The sequence below is a fragment of the Python bivittatus genome, unplaced genomic scaffold, assembly GCF_059951505.1.
Source record: "Python bivittatus isolate LINGU-HERP-01145 unplaced genomic scaffold, Pbiv_v1 ctg000410_np1212, whole genome shotgun sequence".
NCBI classification, from domain to species: domain Eukaryota; kingdom Metazoa; phylum Chordata; class Lepidosauria; order Squamata; family Pythonidae; genus Python; species Python bivittatus.
Window position 1 is genome coordinate 16,544,842 of NW_028277067.1, and position 15,756 is coordinate 16,560,597.

General features: G+C 36.5%; 1 protein-coding gene across 3 annotated transcripts in view; it reads right to left on the reverse strand.

Moving 5' to 3' along the window:
- LOC112542815 (alpha-fetoprotein-like) overlaps nt 1-15,756 on the reverse strand; it is a 47,948-nt gene that overhangs the window by 14,590 nt on the left and 17,602 nt on the right. Inside the window, exons 1-3 of one of the 3 annotated variants that reach the window (XM_088143603.1) lie at nt 8,703-8,837; nt 7,721-7,781; nt 7,187-7,322 (exon numbers count right to left, since the gene is read on the reverse strand). In XM_088143603.1, coding sequence (XP_087999729.1) covers nt 7,187-7,322; nt 7,721-7,781; nt 8,703-8,787 — 282 coding nt within the window. In that variant the 5' untranslated portion in view covers nt 8,788-8,837. Of the gene's footprint in view, nt 1-7,186; nt 7,323-7,720; nt 7,782-8,702; nt 8,838-15,507; nt 15,686-15,756 lie in introns of those variants that run through there. The other 2 variants (XM_088143604.1, XM_088143602.1) reach the window with 2 other exon arrangements.

Genomic DNA, 15,756 nt, shown 5'->3' on the forward strand with positions numbered 1-15,756 from the left:
CCATGTCAAACGATATGGGTTTTCGGGGAAATGAGTTATAAATCCCTATTCCCTTAAACCTTTTTTGGGGGGGGCCATTGTTATTTTTATTTATTTATTTATTTATTTATATGTCAATATAAATAAATATAAAATAATATAAAATTATATATATATATATATATATATATATATATATATATATAAATATATACAAAATAAATATTAAAAAAACCGTTAGCAGGGTGAGCTCCTGTTTCCTCCCCAGTTCCTGTCAACCCAACAGTTCGAAAACTCACGTGAGTAGATAAATGGGGACTCTCACTCCGGTGGGAGGAAAAATGCTGGCGGCGCCTTGCAAAAAGGAGTCGGGAGCAGTTGCCGGTAAGCGCGAAAAACTGCGCGCCCCTGAAAAGGGCGCGAAGCAACGGAAACCCCGCCTCCTGCGCTCGCCAGCTGGGCTCTGCCCTAGGAAGGAGGCTCTGGCAAACCACTTCTGAAACAATTGCCTGGGAAACTGCAAGGACTCGTCCAAGCAGTCACTGCAGAGTCGGTAACGACTGAGCACAGATAAAAAAAAAAAAAAAGAAACCTCAGAAAAACATCGTGTCAACTGGTTCCCTTTTCAGGTACATAGATCATTCACCCTGTTTTAACAATAATAATAATAATATGTCAGAGTATTGCTCCTTACATTGATTTATCTCACATCATAACAGTTCATCTTTTACTTACAGTATTTAAAGTGTCAGAGTAGTTCTTCGTATTGATCAACTCATAACAATAATAATAAGATTAATATAGTCTAGTAATGCTTCTATAATTAATAATCCTACCAGTTCATCTATCAATATAGATCATTTGCAATCTTTTAACCACAATAATAGTGATACTTAAGTTATCAGGATAGTTCACGTATCACTCATGTATAATAGTCATCTTCTAACTTCTAACTTCCACCTCTTTTATCAAGCTATTGATAAAATCTATCCCATATCAAATAATATTCTGTATCATCTTTATGTTTTATTTTTAAAGTCAATCTGTCCATCTCCACACAGTCCAATATTTTCTGAATAACACTTTCATCTGTAGGGGTGTCTTCATTTTTCCAATATTGTGCAAATACAATTCTTGCTGCTGTCAATATATGCAATATTAAATATATAGTTGTTTTGTCATAATTTCTCGGGATTACGCCCAGTAAAAATGTCTCTGGTTTTAAGTCTATATGTTGCTCTATCATTTTTTCTAACCAAATATGTATAGATGTCCAAAACTTTTTTGCTTTGGTACATGTCCACCACAAATGATAATAAGTACCTGGTATTTGCTTACATTTCCAGCACTTGGTGGACATGTCTTTGAACATGTTTGCCAGTCTTGCCAGTGGCAAGTGCCATCTGTAAAACATTTTATATAGGTTCTCTTTATATGCTGTGGCCATCATTAATTTATGGTTTCTCTCCCAAAGGTTTTGCCACCTATCTAAGTCAATATTATAGCCAAAGTTTTTAGCCCAGACAATCATTGTTTCTTTCACTTGTTCATCTTCCATTTTAATGTTTAGCAAATAGCCATATAGCTTCTTAATCAGTTTTTCTTCTGTAGCCAATAAAGTTTGATCAAGTGATGTTAGCTCCTTATAGAAACCCCATTCCTTTGCATCTTTCACATATCTAGATTGTATTTGTGCATATGGCCACCATGCTAAATCTACCCCTTGATTTTGTAATTCCTGTCTGTTTTTCAATCCCCCTATCTCATTCAAAATATCTTTGTATGTTACAATTCTTTCCAAATTAACCAGGTTTGGATGTGTTAACGCTTCCATGGTCGATAGCCAAATTGGTATTTTCCTAGAGTTTTTTACCTTTATTTTTCCCAAGTCCTAGGTAAAGCATTTCTCATGTAGTGTCTTTGGAAATGTGTATCTATGTGCAGTGTTTTTCCCATACCAGAGAAAAGCATGCCATCCCAATAGCAAGTCATGTCCCTCCAGCACCAATAATCTTTTGTGCCTCAAAGTTATCCAGTCTTTCACCCAAGTTAATACTGCTGCTTAGTAATACAACTCCCAGTCCGGTAGCCCAAGCCCCCCATTGTTTTTAGAGTCTTGCAATAGCTTCAATCTTATCCTTGCTTTTTTCCCTTGCCAGATGAATTTTAAAACAATTCTATTTAATTCATCAAAAAAATTTTTATCTAGCTTTATCGGAACTGTTTGAAACAAAAAAAGCAGTTTTGGTAATATATTCATTTTGATTGAGGCTATTCTTCCTAGCGGTGATAATTGCTGGTTTTTCCATTTCTCCAGATCTGTTTTGATTTGATGCAGTAATTTTGTATAGTTGTCCTCTTTAATTGTAGCACATCTCGCTGTGAGATACACTCCCAAGTACTTCACTATCTTGGCTATATGGAGACCCATCTTTTCTGTCAATTTATTTTTCTGCTTAACTGTTTCACTAACATCTTAGTTTTCTCCTTATTTATTTTTAGTCCTACTATTTCCCCATATTCTTCTATTTTCTCCAGTAGCCTGGGGCCGAACTCTAACGGCTCCTCTAAGATAAATACCAGATCATCTGCAAAAGCTTGCAATTTATACTCTTCTTTTTTTTATTTCTAGCCCTTTTATTCCAGAATTTTCTCTGATATTTCTGTTTAGAACTTCTAACATTAATATAAATAATAAAGGGGACAATGGGCATCCTTGGCTTGTACCCTTCTTTATATAAAAGTTCTCTGTTACATCTCCATTTACCATCACTTTAGCCACTTGAATACTATATATAGTCTTAATCATATTTATAAATTCATCACCAAAATCCATACACTTTAGTTGCTGTATCATAAACTGCCAATTCACATTATCAAATGCTTTCTGACCATCTAAAAAAATAAATGCCAATTGTTTTTCTGAATGGATTTCATAAAATTCCAGCGTATCTAAAATTATTCTTACATTATTTTTAATTTGTCATTTTGGCAAAAATCCATTTTGATTTGGGTGTATAAATTCATTCAAGAATCTTTTGAGTCTTTCAGCTGTTATTGAGGCAAATATTTTATAATCCACATTTAATAAGGATATTAGCCTATAATTCTTTATCTGTGTTGGATCTGAATCTTCTTTTAGAATCAATATAATATTTGCTTCTTGCCATGTAATTGGCATTTTGGCTTTGAACATTACCTCACTGCATAGCTCTAACATTGACACACATAAAGTATCTTGCAATTGTTTATAAAGTTCTGCTGGAAGTCCATCTGGTCCTGGTGTTTTGTTATTTTTTTGTCTTTTAATCACCTCTACAAGTTCTGCCATTGTTATTCTCTCATTTAACATAGTCTTCACCATTTGGGGTACTTTAGGCAATGCAGCTTTCTCCAAGTATTGTACTATTTTTCCTTCTGACACCATCTCTATATCATATAATTTCCTGTAATATTCCTGAATTATTTTCTTTTTAGCCTCCTTTTGATGTTGCATTCGTCCTGTCTCATCTTGTAGTTTACTTATCAACTTCTTTTCTCTCTCCTTTTTCAGCTTATAAGCTAGCCATCTTCCCGGTTTATTTGCATTCTCAAAGAAGTTTTGCTTTGCCCTTTTAATTTGTTGAGCCAATTCTTCTTTTGCCATCAAATTTAGCTTATGTTTAATTATTTCCATTTGTCTTTTTAGACATGTTCTATGTGGTTGTTTTTGTAATTCTACTTCACATCTTTTATATTCTTCTTCTAGCAATTTTTGATTTTGTTTCTGTTTCCTATTCTTCTTTGCTCTGTAGGTTATAGCCAACCCTCTAATATATGCTTTTGCTGTGTCCCAAAAATTTTGTAACGAGGTCTCCTCTTTCTTATTCTCTTTAAAAAAGAAATCCATTTCTTTTTTCATCATTTGTATAAAGTCTTTGTCCTTCATTATAAATTGGTTCAGAGACCATCTTACCCTCTTTCTTTGTCCCTTCCAGATAATTCTTATTGGATTGTGGTCAGCCTAGATGCTGGTTTCTACCTCAATTTCTTGTATGTTTAACCCTAGTTCTGTTGAGGGCCATACCATATCTATTCTGGACCATGATAGGTGTCTATTGGAGTAAAAAGTATACTGATTTTTCCCTGGATTTATTTCTCACCATATGTCCTGAATACCTAGTTCTTCTATCATCTTAAAAAAAGTTCCGGGTAGTGTTTTCCTTGCCTTTTTATTCACTTTAGCACTTTTATAGTCCACTTTAACATCCACAATTGCGTTAAAGTCCCCAAGAAGACAAATATTCTCATATTCAACCTCTAATATATTTTTATGAAGTTTCTTATAGAATTCTTCCTGTTTATTATTTGGTGCATAAATTGCTACTATTAATGTCTGTTTTTGGTTGATTATCGCTTCCACCATCAAAATTCTCCCCTCTTCATCTACAAAAATTTGTTTAGTATTCAATGTTTCCTTAATATATAGCAACACGCCTCTTTTCTTTTGATGTGCTAATGAAAAGTATAATTTCCCTAGTTTAGAGTTTTCCAATACTTTTACATGGTCCTTTTTGATGTGCACCTCTTGTAAACAAATTATGTCTAAGTTTTGTCTGTGAAGTCTTGTAAAAATCTTTTTTCTTTTCATAGGAGAATTTAGTCCATTTATATTCATTGATAGCATCTTGATTTCTTCTTCCATTTCTTCACTTATAAATAGGTCTTATCCTTCTAGTCGATCTGACTTCCTTTTAATCTTTAGATCTTGCTTCTACGCACTCTGTTGTTTTCTCCCTCTCCGCTCTTACTTCCGGTTGCATAGTCTTTCCTTCCATTGCAATTTTTTCTTGGCTTCTGTGTTCTATTTCTCCCTGTATCTCCTGTCTTTCATCTATAGTGAATTGTGCTTCCTAAAATTCCATTGCTTTGTCTAGGGAGTCCAATCTATACCTTTTTTCATTCCACTCCACGAGTAATCCCTCGGGTGTCAACCATCTAAAGTTTACATTGTATTTTATCAGTAGTATAGTTAAGAAATGATATTGCTTCCTTATCTCCCTCACTCTTCTTGGGACTTGCTTCAAAACCACCAATTCTTTCCCGTTGTATTGCAATGGTTCATCTCTAACCCTCTTCAAGATTTCATCTCTTGTTGTTTTTTTCAGAAATCTGACATGAACTTCTCTAGGTAGTTTATACCTCCTTGCATAGCTCGTATGAATTCTGAAAATTTCATCGATTTCCAGATCTATCTCTTGCTTCTGAATCTTTAATGTGTTTGCTAAAAGCTCTATCATAATCTCAGACAGTTCTTCCCCTTTCTCCTCAATTATATTCTGAAATCTTAGATAGAAGGCTGCTTTTTCTGTTTCTAACATTATCACTGTTCTTTCCAGCTCCTTATTTGCTTGGGTTAGCCTGTATGTTGTTTCATCAACTTTCTTGTCAGTCTGTTCAGTCTTCTCTTCCATTTTCTGAATTCTTTGCTCATTTTTTTCTATCATTTGTTGAAAGTCGTCTAGTTTCATCTTTATTTTCTGTGTATCTTCTTTCATCTCCCCCAAGTCCTTTTTCATATCATTTCTTATTTCCTCCATATCTTTTCTCATCTCTTTATGGTTTTGAATCATGATCTCTTGCATTGATTGGAGTAACAAATACATATCTTTTGGAACCGGGTCTGGTTTTCCTTGTTGCAGCATAGTCTCTATTGATCTTTGATTAGATGGACTTGAGGCAGTAGATGATGGCTTAGATGCCACCTTCCTTCCTATTTTCGTCAAGTTTGGGACACTTATCTCAGCGCCTAGTCGCTATTCCCTTATTTTTATACAAATCAGGTAAATAACAATCCACCAATCTTAACAACCAAAGATTCTGCCCACCAGACCCTCAAAATTTTCTCTTGCCCCCTATTATAGACAAAAATAAAGCCAGATCAACAATACATATCTCTCTCACCATATGTTATCCAAATGCGTAGTCTGTATAACTTATAGTGCATTACGTTAGTCCAATCAATCAGTCCTTTAGAGAGTATATGAGTCCTTGATAAAAAGGCTTATTCTATTTGTCCCTTAGAAGGAAGGAAACAAACTAAAAGAAAGAGTCTTCTTTTTCTGAGCACAGCTATTGTTTATCTTACAAAGTCTGTTATCAGTATCTGTTGCTTTAAAAAGTCAAGGTCTCTTTTCTTTATTTGGCGTCTTTGGCCAGTAGGTGTCTCTCTCCATCTGTTTTCTATCCTTTTAAGTCCGGAAGTAAAAATAAAATAGGAAATGTAACTAATTCCACAATATAGAAGAGAAAAACTAAGTAGAGCAAATTTCTTCCACTTTATCTATTCAGGAATAAATGTTATCTATATTTCAAAAAATAATAGTTCTTAGGAGGTCCCTTGCCTTTCCATAAAGTTCAGCTTCCCTCTTTTCTCTACTCCTTTCATGGAGGACTATCAAGGCTCAACGTTCCGCTCGCTGCTTTTCTTTTGGGGGAGAGAGTCCCACCCCTCCTCTTTCAGAGTCTCACTTTTTCTCAGAATGGTCTTCCTAGGGGGATTCTTCCCGGGTAGAAGTTAGATATCTTGACCCAGTCTGTTCACGCTGTTTCCCACCACAATCTTCAAACTCCTCCGTTTGAGCTGCCACAGCCTTGGAACGGCCAAGATGGTTGTTCTCTTCGCCGCCAGTTTGGAAGACTTTCTCCAGTTCCAACAAGGGGGCTGCCACCCCCTTGGGATCAACGGAGAGCCCTTCCTTGATTCACTACCTCTACAGGGTAACTTTGGGCCCCAGGGGGCCTCCAGGTAGCTAAAAATCGACGAGGTTTTGCGGAGGTCCGCTCACCTGCGTCGTGCTGCCGCAACGTCAGCTCTCTCCTTATTCCCTTGTTTACCCTAGGTGATATGAGATTGGGATATAGGTCCATATATGGGAGATCAAAAATTTTCTGCTTGCCTATCTGTAAACAATTTCCCCCCCAAAAAAGATATCATGAAAAACAAGAGATGAGAAAAACTTGTTAAGCAGTGTGTTTCTGCCAATCTTTCCATTGCTCCACAGGGTTAATAGGATAATAGAATTGGAGGGAAATTGGTTCCTTAGGTGTGGAGTTAATGCACCCATTTTCCCTTTAAAAATATGCCAAAAAACTGTAGCTGAACAGGTCTGTAGGTACTCAATTAATATGTCTATCTGTACCCCAAATTTAGCTTCCAAAGACTTACCAAAGGCTTTGTACATTCTGGGTCTGAATGTTCATCAGCAGCACATTTCTGTTGAAGTGCTTTTGTAGCTTCTACCAGTTTTTTCACCTCCTCAAGTGTGGCAAGCTGTACACTTTGAGCGTACAAGGCTATGAGACTGGAAAAAAGCACAGGTGATTAAGAAAATAGTTTTGCAAATAGCAACACATTCAACAGTGAAGTCCTTGGTGCACTCTGAACTTGGCTGTTTGCTTGCAGACATTGCATTACCCAGGTCGGTAAGAGAATCAGCCCCAAGGATTCCACAGCTCAAAATCTGAGCTATGAATATTCTCTTCTACTGGGGACGTATTCAACAAGCACACGGAGGACATAGAAGAGCACTGAGAGGTGCTTGGATTCTAATTTCCTCTTGTTCTGACCCTGGGAGCTTCAAGGTCATGGTTGTCAAACCTTTGGAAAAAAGGGACTATAGCAGGAGAGAAATTCCCCTTTCTGAAGGCAAAAAGAAGAATCTAATGAATAATTTATAGCAGAATTTTCTGGAAGACTTACGCGCCTGCAAACTCCTCAGGTGAAATTTTAGAGGCAACTTTGATGGTCCTATTATGGTCATCTGTAAAGAAGACAGTAAACAAATTTTTACTCACTATTCCAGACAAGAACTTTAACATTTTGTGCCCTTGAAAAACTACCAATTGAGTATGATGGCATAGTACTATATTGATTTCTCTTGTAATTAAAAAAAAAAAAGATGATAATACATGTAACAAAATGTAATATACATAATGTTTCCTTATCCTCATGCTCGGCTTCTAGGAACTACTCAAAAACATCTCATGTGGTCTTCTTGGCAACAATGCAAATTAGTTTTACTATTTCCTTCTTCTCAAAAGTTGGTTTGATGCCTTAGTGTAACCTCCATTGTGTCTGGAATTTCTTAATGGTCTACTATTTTACTATTAACTAAGTATGACCCTGCTTATGATTTTGAAATCAACCAAGTCAGCAAGATTCTTCAGAAGAAAAAGTTTCTTAGTAGTTTCTCCTAAACATCTAGTAAATGTTGACAATAATTATCTTGTTTGCGGGAAATGTCAGGATCTGAAATACAGAATGCCATGATTTGGGGCATGTATAATATTTAGATATTCAAGAGAAGTAGAAACATAAATACAATTTTGAATTTATTGTAGGGAATTTTTCATCCTCCAAATACTGCTAAACCATAACCAGCAGACCCTGGTTGGGCTGAGATGTCTTTTGTAGACAACTCTAATGCAAAAAACATAGACAATTCACTGGGAAATTCTTGGATAAAAATCCAGTTAAAATGAAACAGATTTATTTATTTGGAAGAGAAATTAGGATATATTCTGGAAAATTCTACTGAAGGAACACACAATTCCCTGGGGACTAAGCCTTTACTCTTTGTTTCCAAAGTAGCAATACAAACTCAATACAAATCTGAGGAATGAAAAGAAGAAGAGAAAAACTGATCTTTTCAAAAGAGAGTGAGAAAAAGAAAACATCTTACCCACATGCCTATATCTTCTAGGCAGGTTTTTCAATTCAGCAAAGCTTACTAGGTAAAGGAAAGAAATGAATATTATCCACTTCATGTCTCCAAATTGCTTAGGGGTAGAATGGACAAAGTAGGAAGAGCAACTGGACAGGCAGAATTTTTATACTATGTTGCCCTGAATCGTGGGGTAATCACCACCCACCTTACGCTATACCCATGGGAAGGACAAAAGAAAGACTCCTGTTAATAATTACTGTGATAAAATATTTGCCCACTTTGTCTGTTAAAGAGATCTCTTCCCTCAAGAAATGCCTACCCTTTTTTTCAAACCATGTATAAATTGACTTTAGGCTTATCATACTACAAAGAAGCAAAATAAACAGTTTTCTCTCTAGCCCTACAACCCTCGGCCCTTTGACATTTTGTCCAAAGATGAATTGAATTGATGTGAGTGGCCTAGTGGATCTTTGTCAGGTTCAGAGCAAAGGTCCGTGATGTTAATTTTCAAGGCTACACGTTTGAGCAAACATTTGATCTTTTCCAACTGAATCTGAAAATGTGGGCTAGAATCAGGTAACTTTAGAATGACAGAATGACAATCATCACCAGACCACACATAGGTGTGTATATGTATAAGAATGTGTATAAATATGTCTATGTGTAACCTTTCCATTGAAGTTTATGGACATTACTTACCATGGTGGTCCGATACGCGGTGGTAGAGGAATGTTTTGTGACTCTCCTCAGTCTCAGGCTGAGGGAAAATGACTGGTCCAAAGTCATCCAGCTGCCTTGTGTGCATCAAGGAGGAATAGAACCTGCATCTCCTGCTCCTAGTCCAGCACTCTGTGTGTGTGTCTGTGTCTCTTATTATTACTACCATCATAATTCCTAATCAATCCTGGAGGTTGGTAGATAGATGGTTTTCAAGTTCCTAATTCAGGAAAGAGGGTATAATAATGTACAAAATGTAATTCAATCAGGGAAAATCACTTGCACCAACAGCCACTGAAAGAGCGTGGCTGGCCCAAAGTCACCCTGTGGTTTCCATGCCTGAGGGAGAACCTGCATCTCCCCTCTCCTAGTCCATCACCTTAACCACAACACTACACTGGCTATCATTCATATATATTTCTTACTGATAATAATTCTTACTTTGTGCAAAAAGGATCATTTAGTGTTGGCTCCATCACTGAAATTGCCAGTGCTTTATGGATTATATAGCTCCTGTGCATGTATTTTGAGCTTCAGTTTAAATCAGATGAATGCTCACATAAAATAGCATAGAATTTTGCTGAAGTGAGAAGGGGGGGGGGATGAAACTCAGTGCCATAACTACACAGCTGAATGTTGTGTACAAAAACGTATATGTTTCTGAAGATATTAGGGCAAACAGATTAGTGCTGCAAAAATCGGGATGACCACTAGATCTTATAGTGGTCAATATGAGTTTTCTGTATTTGCTTTATCTTGTGGTTGTGTGTATTTTTGCAATTAAGATCTAGTTGCTCGAGAACATGCACTTCCCAAAAAGATAGGTTTCCTTATGTAACAGCTACCTGTTAAGTCATCAGCTTTCAGGTTTCCTCACTACTTCTTTCAAGTGCAAGACCTTGCCCTAGGTCATCAGTTTTCAGGGGTTCCTTAACCATTTGCTCTGCTAACCTAGGCAGGCCTAAAATTTCAGTAGAAAATTCTGCCTTTTCAGTTTGGTCTAACACTGTTTTAGTTGATTCCATGTTATCTCACCAGATCCAGCCATAAGTGTTGTTAAATATCTGTTAAACCTTAGTTTCAGTCTTGACTAATAGACACATAACAACTGAGGTCCTATATTCATCTCTAAAGTGTCAGAATTTGTACATTTCTGTTTTCTGTTTTTCATGTTTCGTCCAGCTTGGTTCATTACACTTGATTTTTTTTTTTTTGAAGTTACATTTCTCTCTTACTTTCTTTGTCTCCCTCTCATTTCTCCAAATATAGACGTTGTTTGAAATTTTGCCTGTTGTACACAGGTTTTACAAGTCATTTTCCCTGATTTAATTACAGTGTGTACATTATTTTCAGAAATATATCCAATTGGTGATGTTAGTTGTTGCTCCATTTCTATGTCATCCATGTTCTTGCAGGATGGTCTGGCATTGGACCTTCCTCTGTCATTAAGGTAGAGAAGTTGCAAGAAAGTGCCAACTATTCATTTTATACTAACTTTAGACTAATATCTAGGGGGAGCCTTAAGGACAATGTAAACTGGTTTCGACAATTCCTTGGGGGCAGTGGTCCACTACCTCTACTAGCTTGGGGACTAACTGGACCTCACATGATATACCTATCATGTGCTTTCTGAAGGATAGCAAAAGTATTTATTTATTAATTTTTATTAATAAAAATTTATTAATTTTTTACCATTACTACACTTTTATTTCTATATTTTATTTTTATTTTAAAATGTATTTTTCTACTATTTCAGACAGCTTTTTTAATTGTAATTTACCCCTCCCCCTAAAAAAGAATAATAGGCTATTTGTTTCTGCAGCAGAGGCCACTGACAGTGAAATTCCTTTTGGTATTGTGGCTTCCTCCACTGATAGAGAAATCCCTTCAGTGTTTGCATTTTGCACCTTAGAATCCCACAGTAAGGAAAATCACCCAAGCGTTAAGCCTACAGCTAATGCTCTTGGACTGCAAAAGTCTGGATGGCAGTAAACAGCTTACTGTCTCTATCTCTCCCTTACTATCTAATGGGCATCAGGCTTTTGCAGCCTATATCTGATGAGCATCTCTAATGCTTAGGGATTCCTTTTGTCCCTTAATCCCCCCAAATGCAAACAACAAAACAAACAGGCTTGAAGATTTGCCCATCTCTTTCTAGGGTCTCTAGGACTGCAAAGGAGTTACTAGCGGGCCACATGTACATACAACCTACAGGCTTCACTTTGTGAAACACTAGCTATGGGAGAAATTATAAAGTATGGTAGTATGGAAATGTCAAGCTAAATAGATGTTGAAGAGGGAAGAATTTCAGTTGTCAAAGGTAACTATGAAACTCTTTATATTTCACCAAAACATGTACACCATAAAAATCTTTGTCTGAAATGCAAATGTTGATTCAGCAAAGTAAACTTTCTGAAAGCCCTGTGGAGAAAAAGTGTTAAATTCCTCCCCTTGCTCTTCATCAAACACCCAGAGAAACATACAGACACCCTCACAAATATGGAGTTTAGTGGAGATTATCTGCCTCTCATCTTTATCAAGATTATAATTAACCTTCAGAAAACAGGAAGTATTGGTTTGAAAGTGATAATCTCTAACTTGGTTTATATTTGGAATTAGTTCCACAGTATGGATTAAAACACTGGGTAGGATTTAGAGTAAACCATGTATAGGACCATCAAAGAGAGCCTGTTTTGTGTAATGGTTAAAGCATTGGACTAGAAAGCAGGAGACCATGATTGATCTTTACTGCTTGATTGCATATCTGGTGATAATCTTGGTGTTAATCAGAGATAAACAGTAAGTTTAATTAGCAGTAAGCAATACCCTAATCAAGGAACTACCAGAAGAGAAAAAAATGAATCAAAACAAAAAACTCACCCCCACCAACACTGGCCGGCCATGCCACAGTATATAAACAGGAAGCAAACCCCATCCCATTCTCGCACTGAAGATGTTACCTAACTGAGTAACAAAACGTTTGCAAGAAAAGAAGCAAGCTCAGAGAACCCCAAGGACTCCACAAAATTGTGGTTCTTGCCGTTGACATCTCATCATTTTAACTTTGTGATTTTTTTCTAATGTGGCAGTTGAAGAGATCTTGGTAATCCACATGTCAATTGTTGTGGATAATGTTAGGCAATTATGATTTCAGCTGCTAAAATTAAATGGATAACAAATTCCTTATTTTTCCGCTTGAAATTTGATCCTGTAAATAAATACAGTAAGCCTACAGGAGACAAATTGGCAGTAATTGTGGAAAACAGCTGGATTCACCTCAGCTTGGGTGCAAGAACTGCAGTGGAAGATTATATTTTGCTGGCACTTGACTCCAGTCAGATTGGCACACAAATAGATAAAAATTATTCTTCCAAATGTTTTAGAGGCTGTCAGAAAAATGGTCATTTTTTTCATTTGTGGTGTTCATGTGATAAAGCTATACCCTTTTGATGTAAAATTTTTGGAGTGATAAGTGACATAATTAAACAAAGAATTGAATGCTTCCCTAAGTTAGGCTTACTGGAAAAAGGCATACTTTACCATTTTTAAAAAAGTTCTTCCCATGTTCTGCAATATTTTTGAGAAGGGTTTGCACAGACCTACAGTCTAGATATGAAACACTACATCCCTTTTCAAATGAAGCTAAAGGATCTATTTGTAAAGGATGCAAAGCAAATGTCTAAACCTTCAGGATCCAAGAATGTTATGTGTGTGTGGTAAATGCATTACCCAGTCATAATGACAATGGGAGGTTTACAAAAAATTAAAAGTAAGAGCCAGTAATATATTAGAGGATTAATACATAAGCCTTAAACCTCTAAAAACTGATTTGTGGATAAAAAAGGTCAAAATAAAGAGGGGTGTGGAAATACTAAGAACATTTCTAGGAAATCACCTTACTCTCTGGAGAGGGAAATTGAAATTAAAATAGAAAACCAAGCTGCGACATTACTCAATAGGCGCACTGCAAGCCTACTGTACGCAGGCAACATAGTGTTCTGTCATGAACATCAAGCAGACTGAATTGAGCCCTGGTACCCTAGCCAGTTGCTGTTCTGAGGAAGAATTTGAGAGCAACTCTTCTAAAACAAAGATCCTTAGCAAAAAAACCAAAACTGCTCATCTGCTTGCTAAATGGCTACATTGCAGAGCAGGTAAAATCTTTCAATATTGCAAAATGGATGTAAAACTTCAAAGAAACAATCATAATTCAGTAGAAAGGATTATGGAACAAGGCAATAAAATTCACCCCGTGTTATAATTCAAAAGAAAGCTGGTACATAATGTTAGATTCACTTTAAGATTAATCTTAAAGAGAACAACTTAAACTTGAAGAATATGCAGCAAGGACAAAATTAACAGGGTATATTCACAATAGACGTTTGCTTAAATTTAAGCAAGAATATCATATATTACGCAGCCACTCTTTAACTGCTCATACAAATTAATGGGATCAGAGCTAGCAGTGACTGGTGAGGAAAGAGATGTTGGAGTAATGGTCAACGGTTCAGTGAAGGGTTTGACACAGTGTGCATCCACTGTAAAAAATGCCAACAGCATTTAAGGGTAATCAGATATGGTCTTGAAAACGGGGATCCCAATATCATAATACCCTTACAGAAATCAAAGCTGCAACCATATCTGGAATATGGTGTGCAGTTCTGGTGGCTGGACCTCAAAAAGATTATAGTGGAGCTACAGAAGAAAATACTTCAGACAAGACCCTCCCTAATTTACACTAAGATAAAGGGAGGGAGGAGGACGCACGTTCAGACTTTCAAAATTCTGTTCCTATAGCTGTTCCAGGACAAACAGTCCTGGCCTATATGAGATTGGTTTCTTAGTCTGGTCTACCTTTTAGGGCTGACATATAGAAAGGGCAAATCAGAATCAAATTCCAGAAGAAATGCATAAAGGAAAAGTGAGGATAGGGAAATCTGAAAAAAGAGGTGGTTGGATGAATTTAATGAGACTGCAAAAAGAGAGAGAGATGAGATATTTAGAGAACAAAAGGCAAATGCATGAAGTGGTGTGTGAGTGTGATATAAATAAGGCTGGTTTGCGAGGATCGAAAGCGAAGGGAAAGTACAGTAAGTGGTTTTGGAATCAATTTAATTTAGTTGAGCGATTCCTCTTTTGAAGCTCTGGTTCCAGTTTCTTTTGCTGACCATTTATTTCTCCTCCTCTGCATAACATAGTTTACCCCCAAATTGAATAGGAAGGTGGGTATGTATGTGTTGCATACTGTATGCATCTTTACTTTAAAAATTAGAAGGAAGATTATAATATTTTTGTTTGTTTGTTTTGCTCTATATTAAAGTGACAATTCTAATTAACAATAAGTGTCAAAGGATGAATCATATTAAAATAGACTTTTATTGTGTGTATGTTTTGTGTGTTATTTGGAGAAGTGGATAACTTTTTGCAAAACCAGGTTGCTACCTGCCATTTTAAAAATGAAGCATTGGAACTGTGAAAAGAAGTTTCACCGCAAAGATAATTGGATTAGCCAAAGGCTACGGCAAAGCACTTCCATATTGTGGCCAAGAAAACTGCACTGCCAGGTGTGTAAAATCATCAGCATTACCCTCACAGACTCAAAAAGCTTAAGCGTGGTTTAACTGAAGAGCAGGCTTGCTGTTTGAAATTCAGCGACGTTTTAGTCTATTCTGATATTTACAAGGCATGCATGTATCTCTGTTGCTGCCAACTGCTGTTGTTGAATAAGCTGCCCTTGCCTGATTTCATATATAAAACATACAAATAATGATGAAAGAGATGCTATTTGATGTCTCTGCCTCATGAAGAAGAGTTTCTGATATTCAAGAAGAAATTATGCAAGCTGTGAGGCTCTTTTAGGAGGAAGGAGATAGTAAGTGGCCAGAATGAGAATATCAAACAATGACCAGCAGCTATTACCAGATTCTGATGTATTGGTTATTGAACCTTCCCAATGGTCCAAGAATTTTATTCTCTCTTTTTTCATGCTATCTCTTACACACACACACACACACACACTGACACACACATGCAGATGTACAAAGGCACACAATCAGAGGCAGGCTGATGCCATATTTTTTTAGCATTAAATAATAAGCCAATCTTTCATTGAAAAGACTTTATTCATTTTCAACAGTAACACTATCATGAGAAGTAAATGTTAGGCAAGAATGAAACTGGTTGTCCTTGGCATTAGAAAGTTGACGTGTAACAAGAAAGCAGCAACCAAGGATGCCTGGGGATATTTGGACTTTATCTCCAGCGTTCTTCCATTGTGAAAGCTAAAAGACAATAGGAACAATCTATTACTTCCAGCACCAAAGAGTACACATAGATAGGCTCAGCCACAATC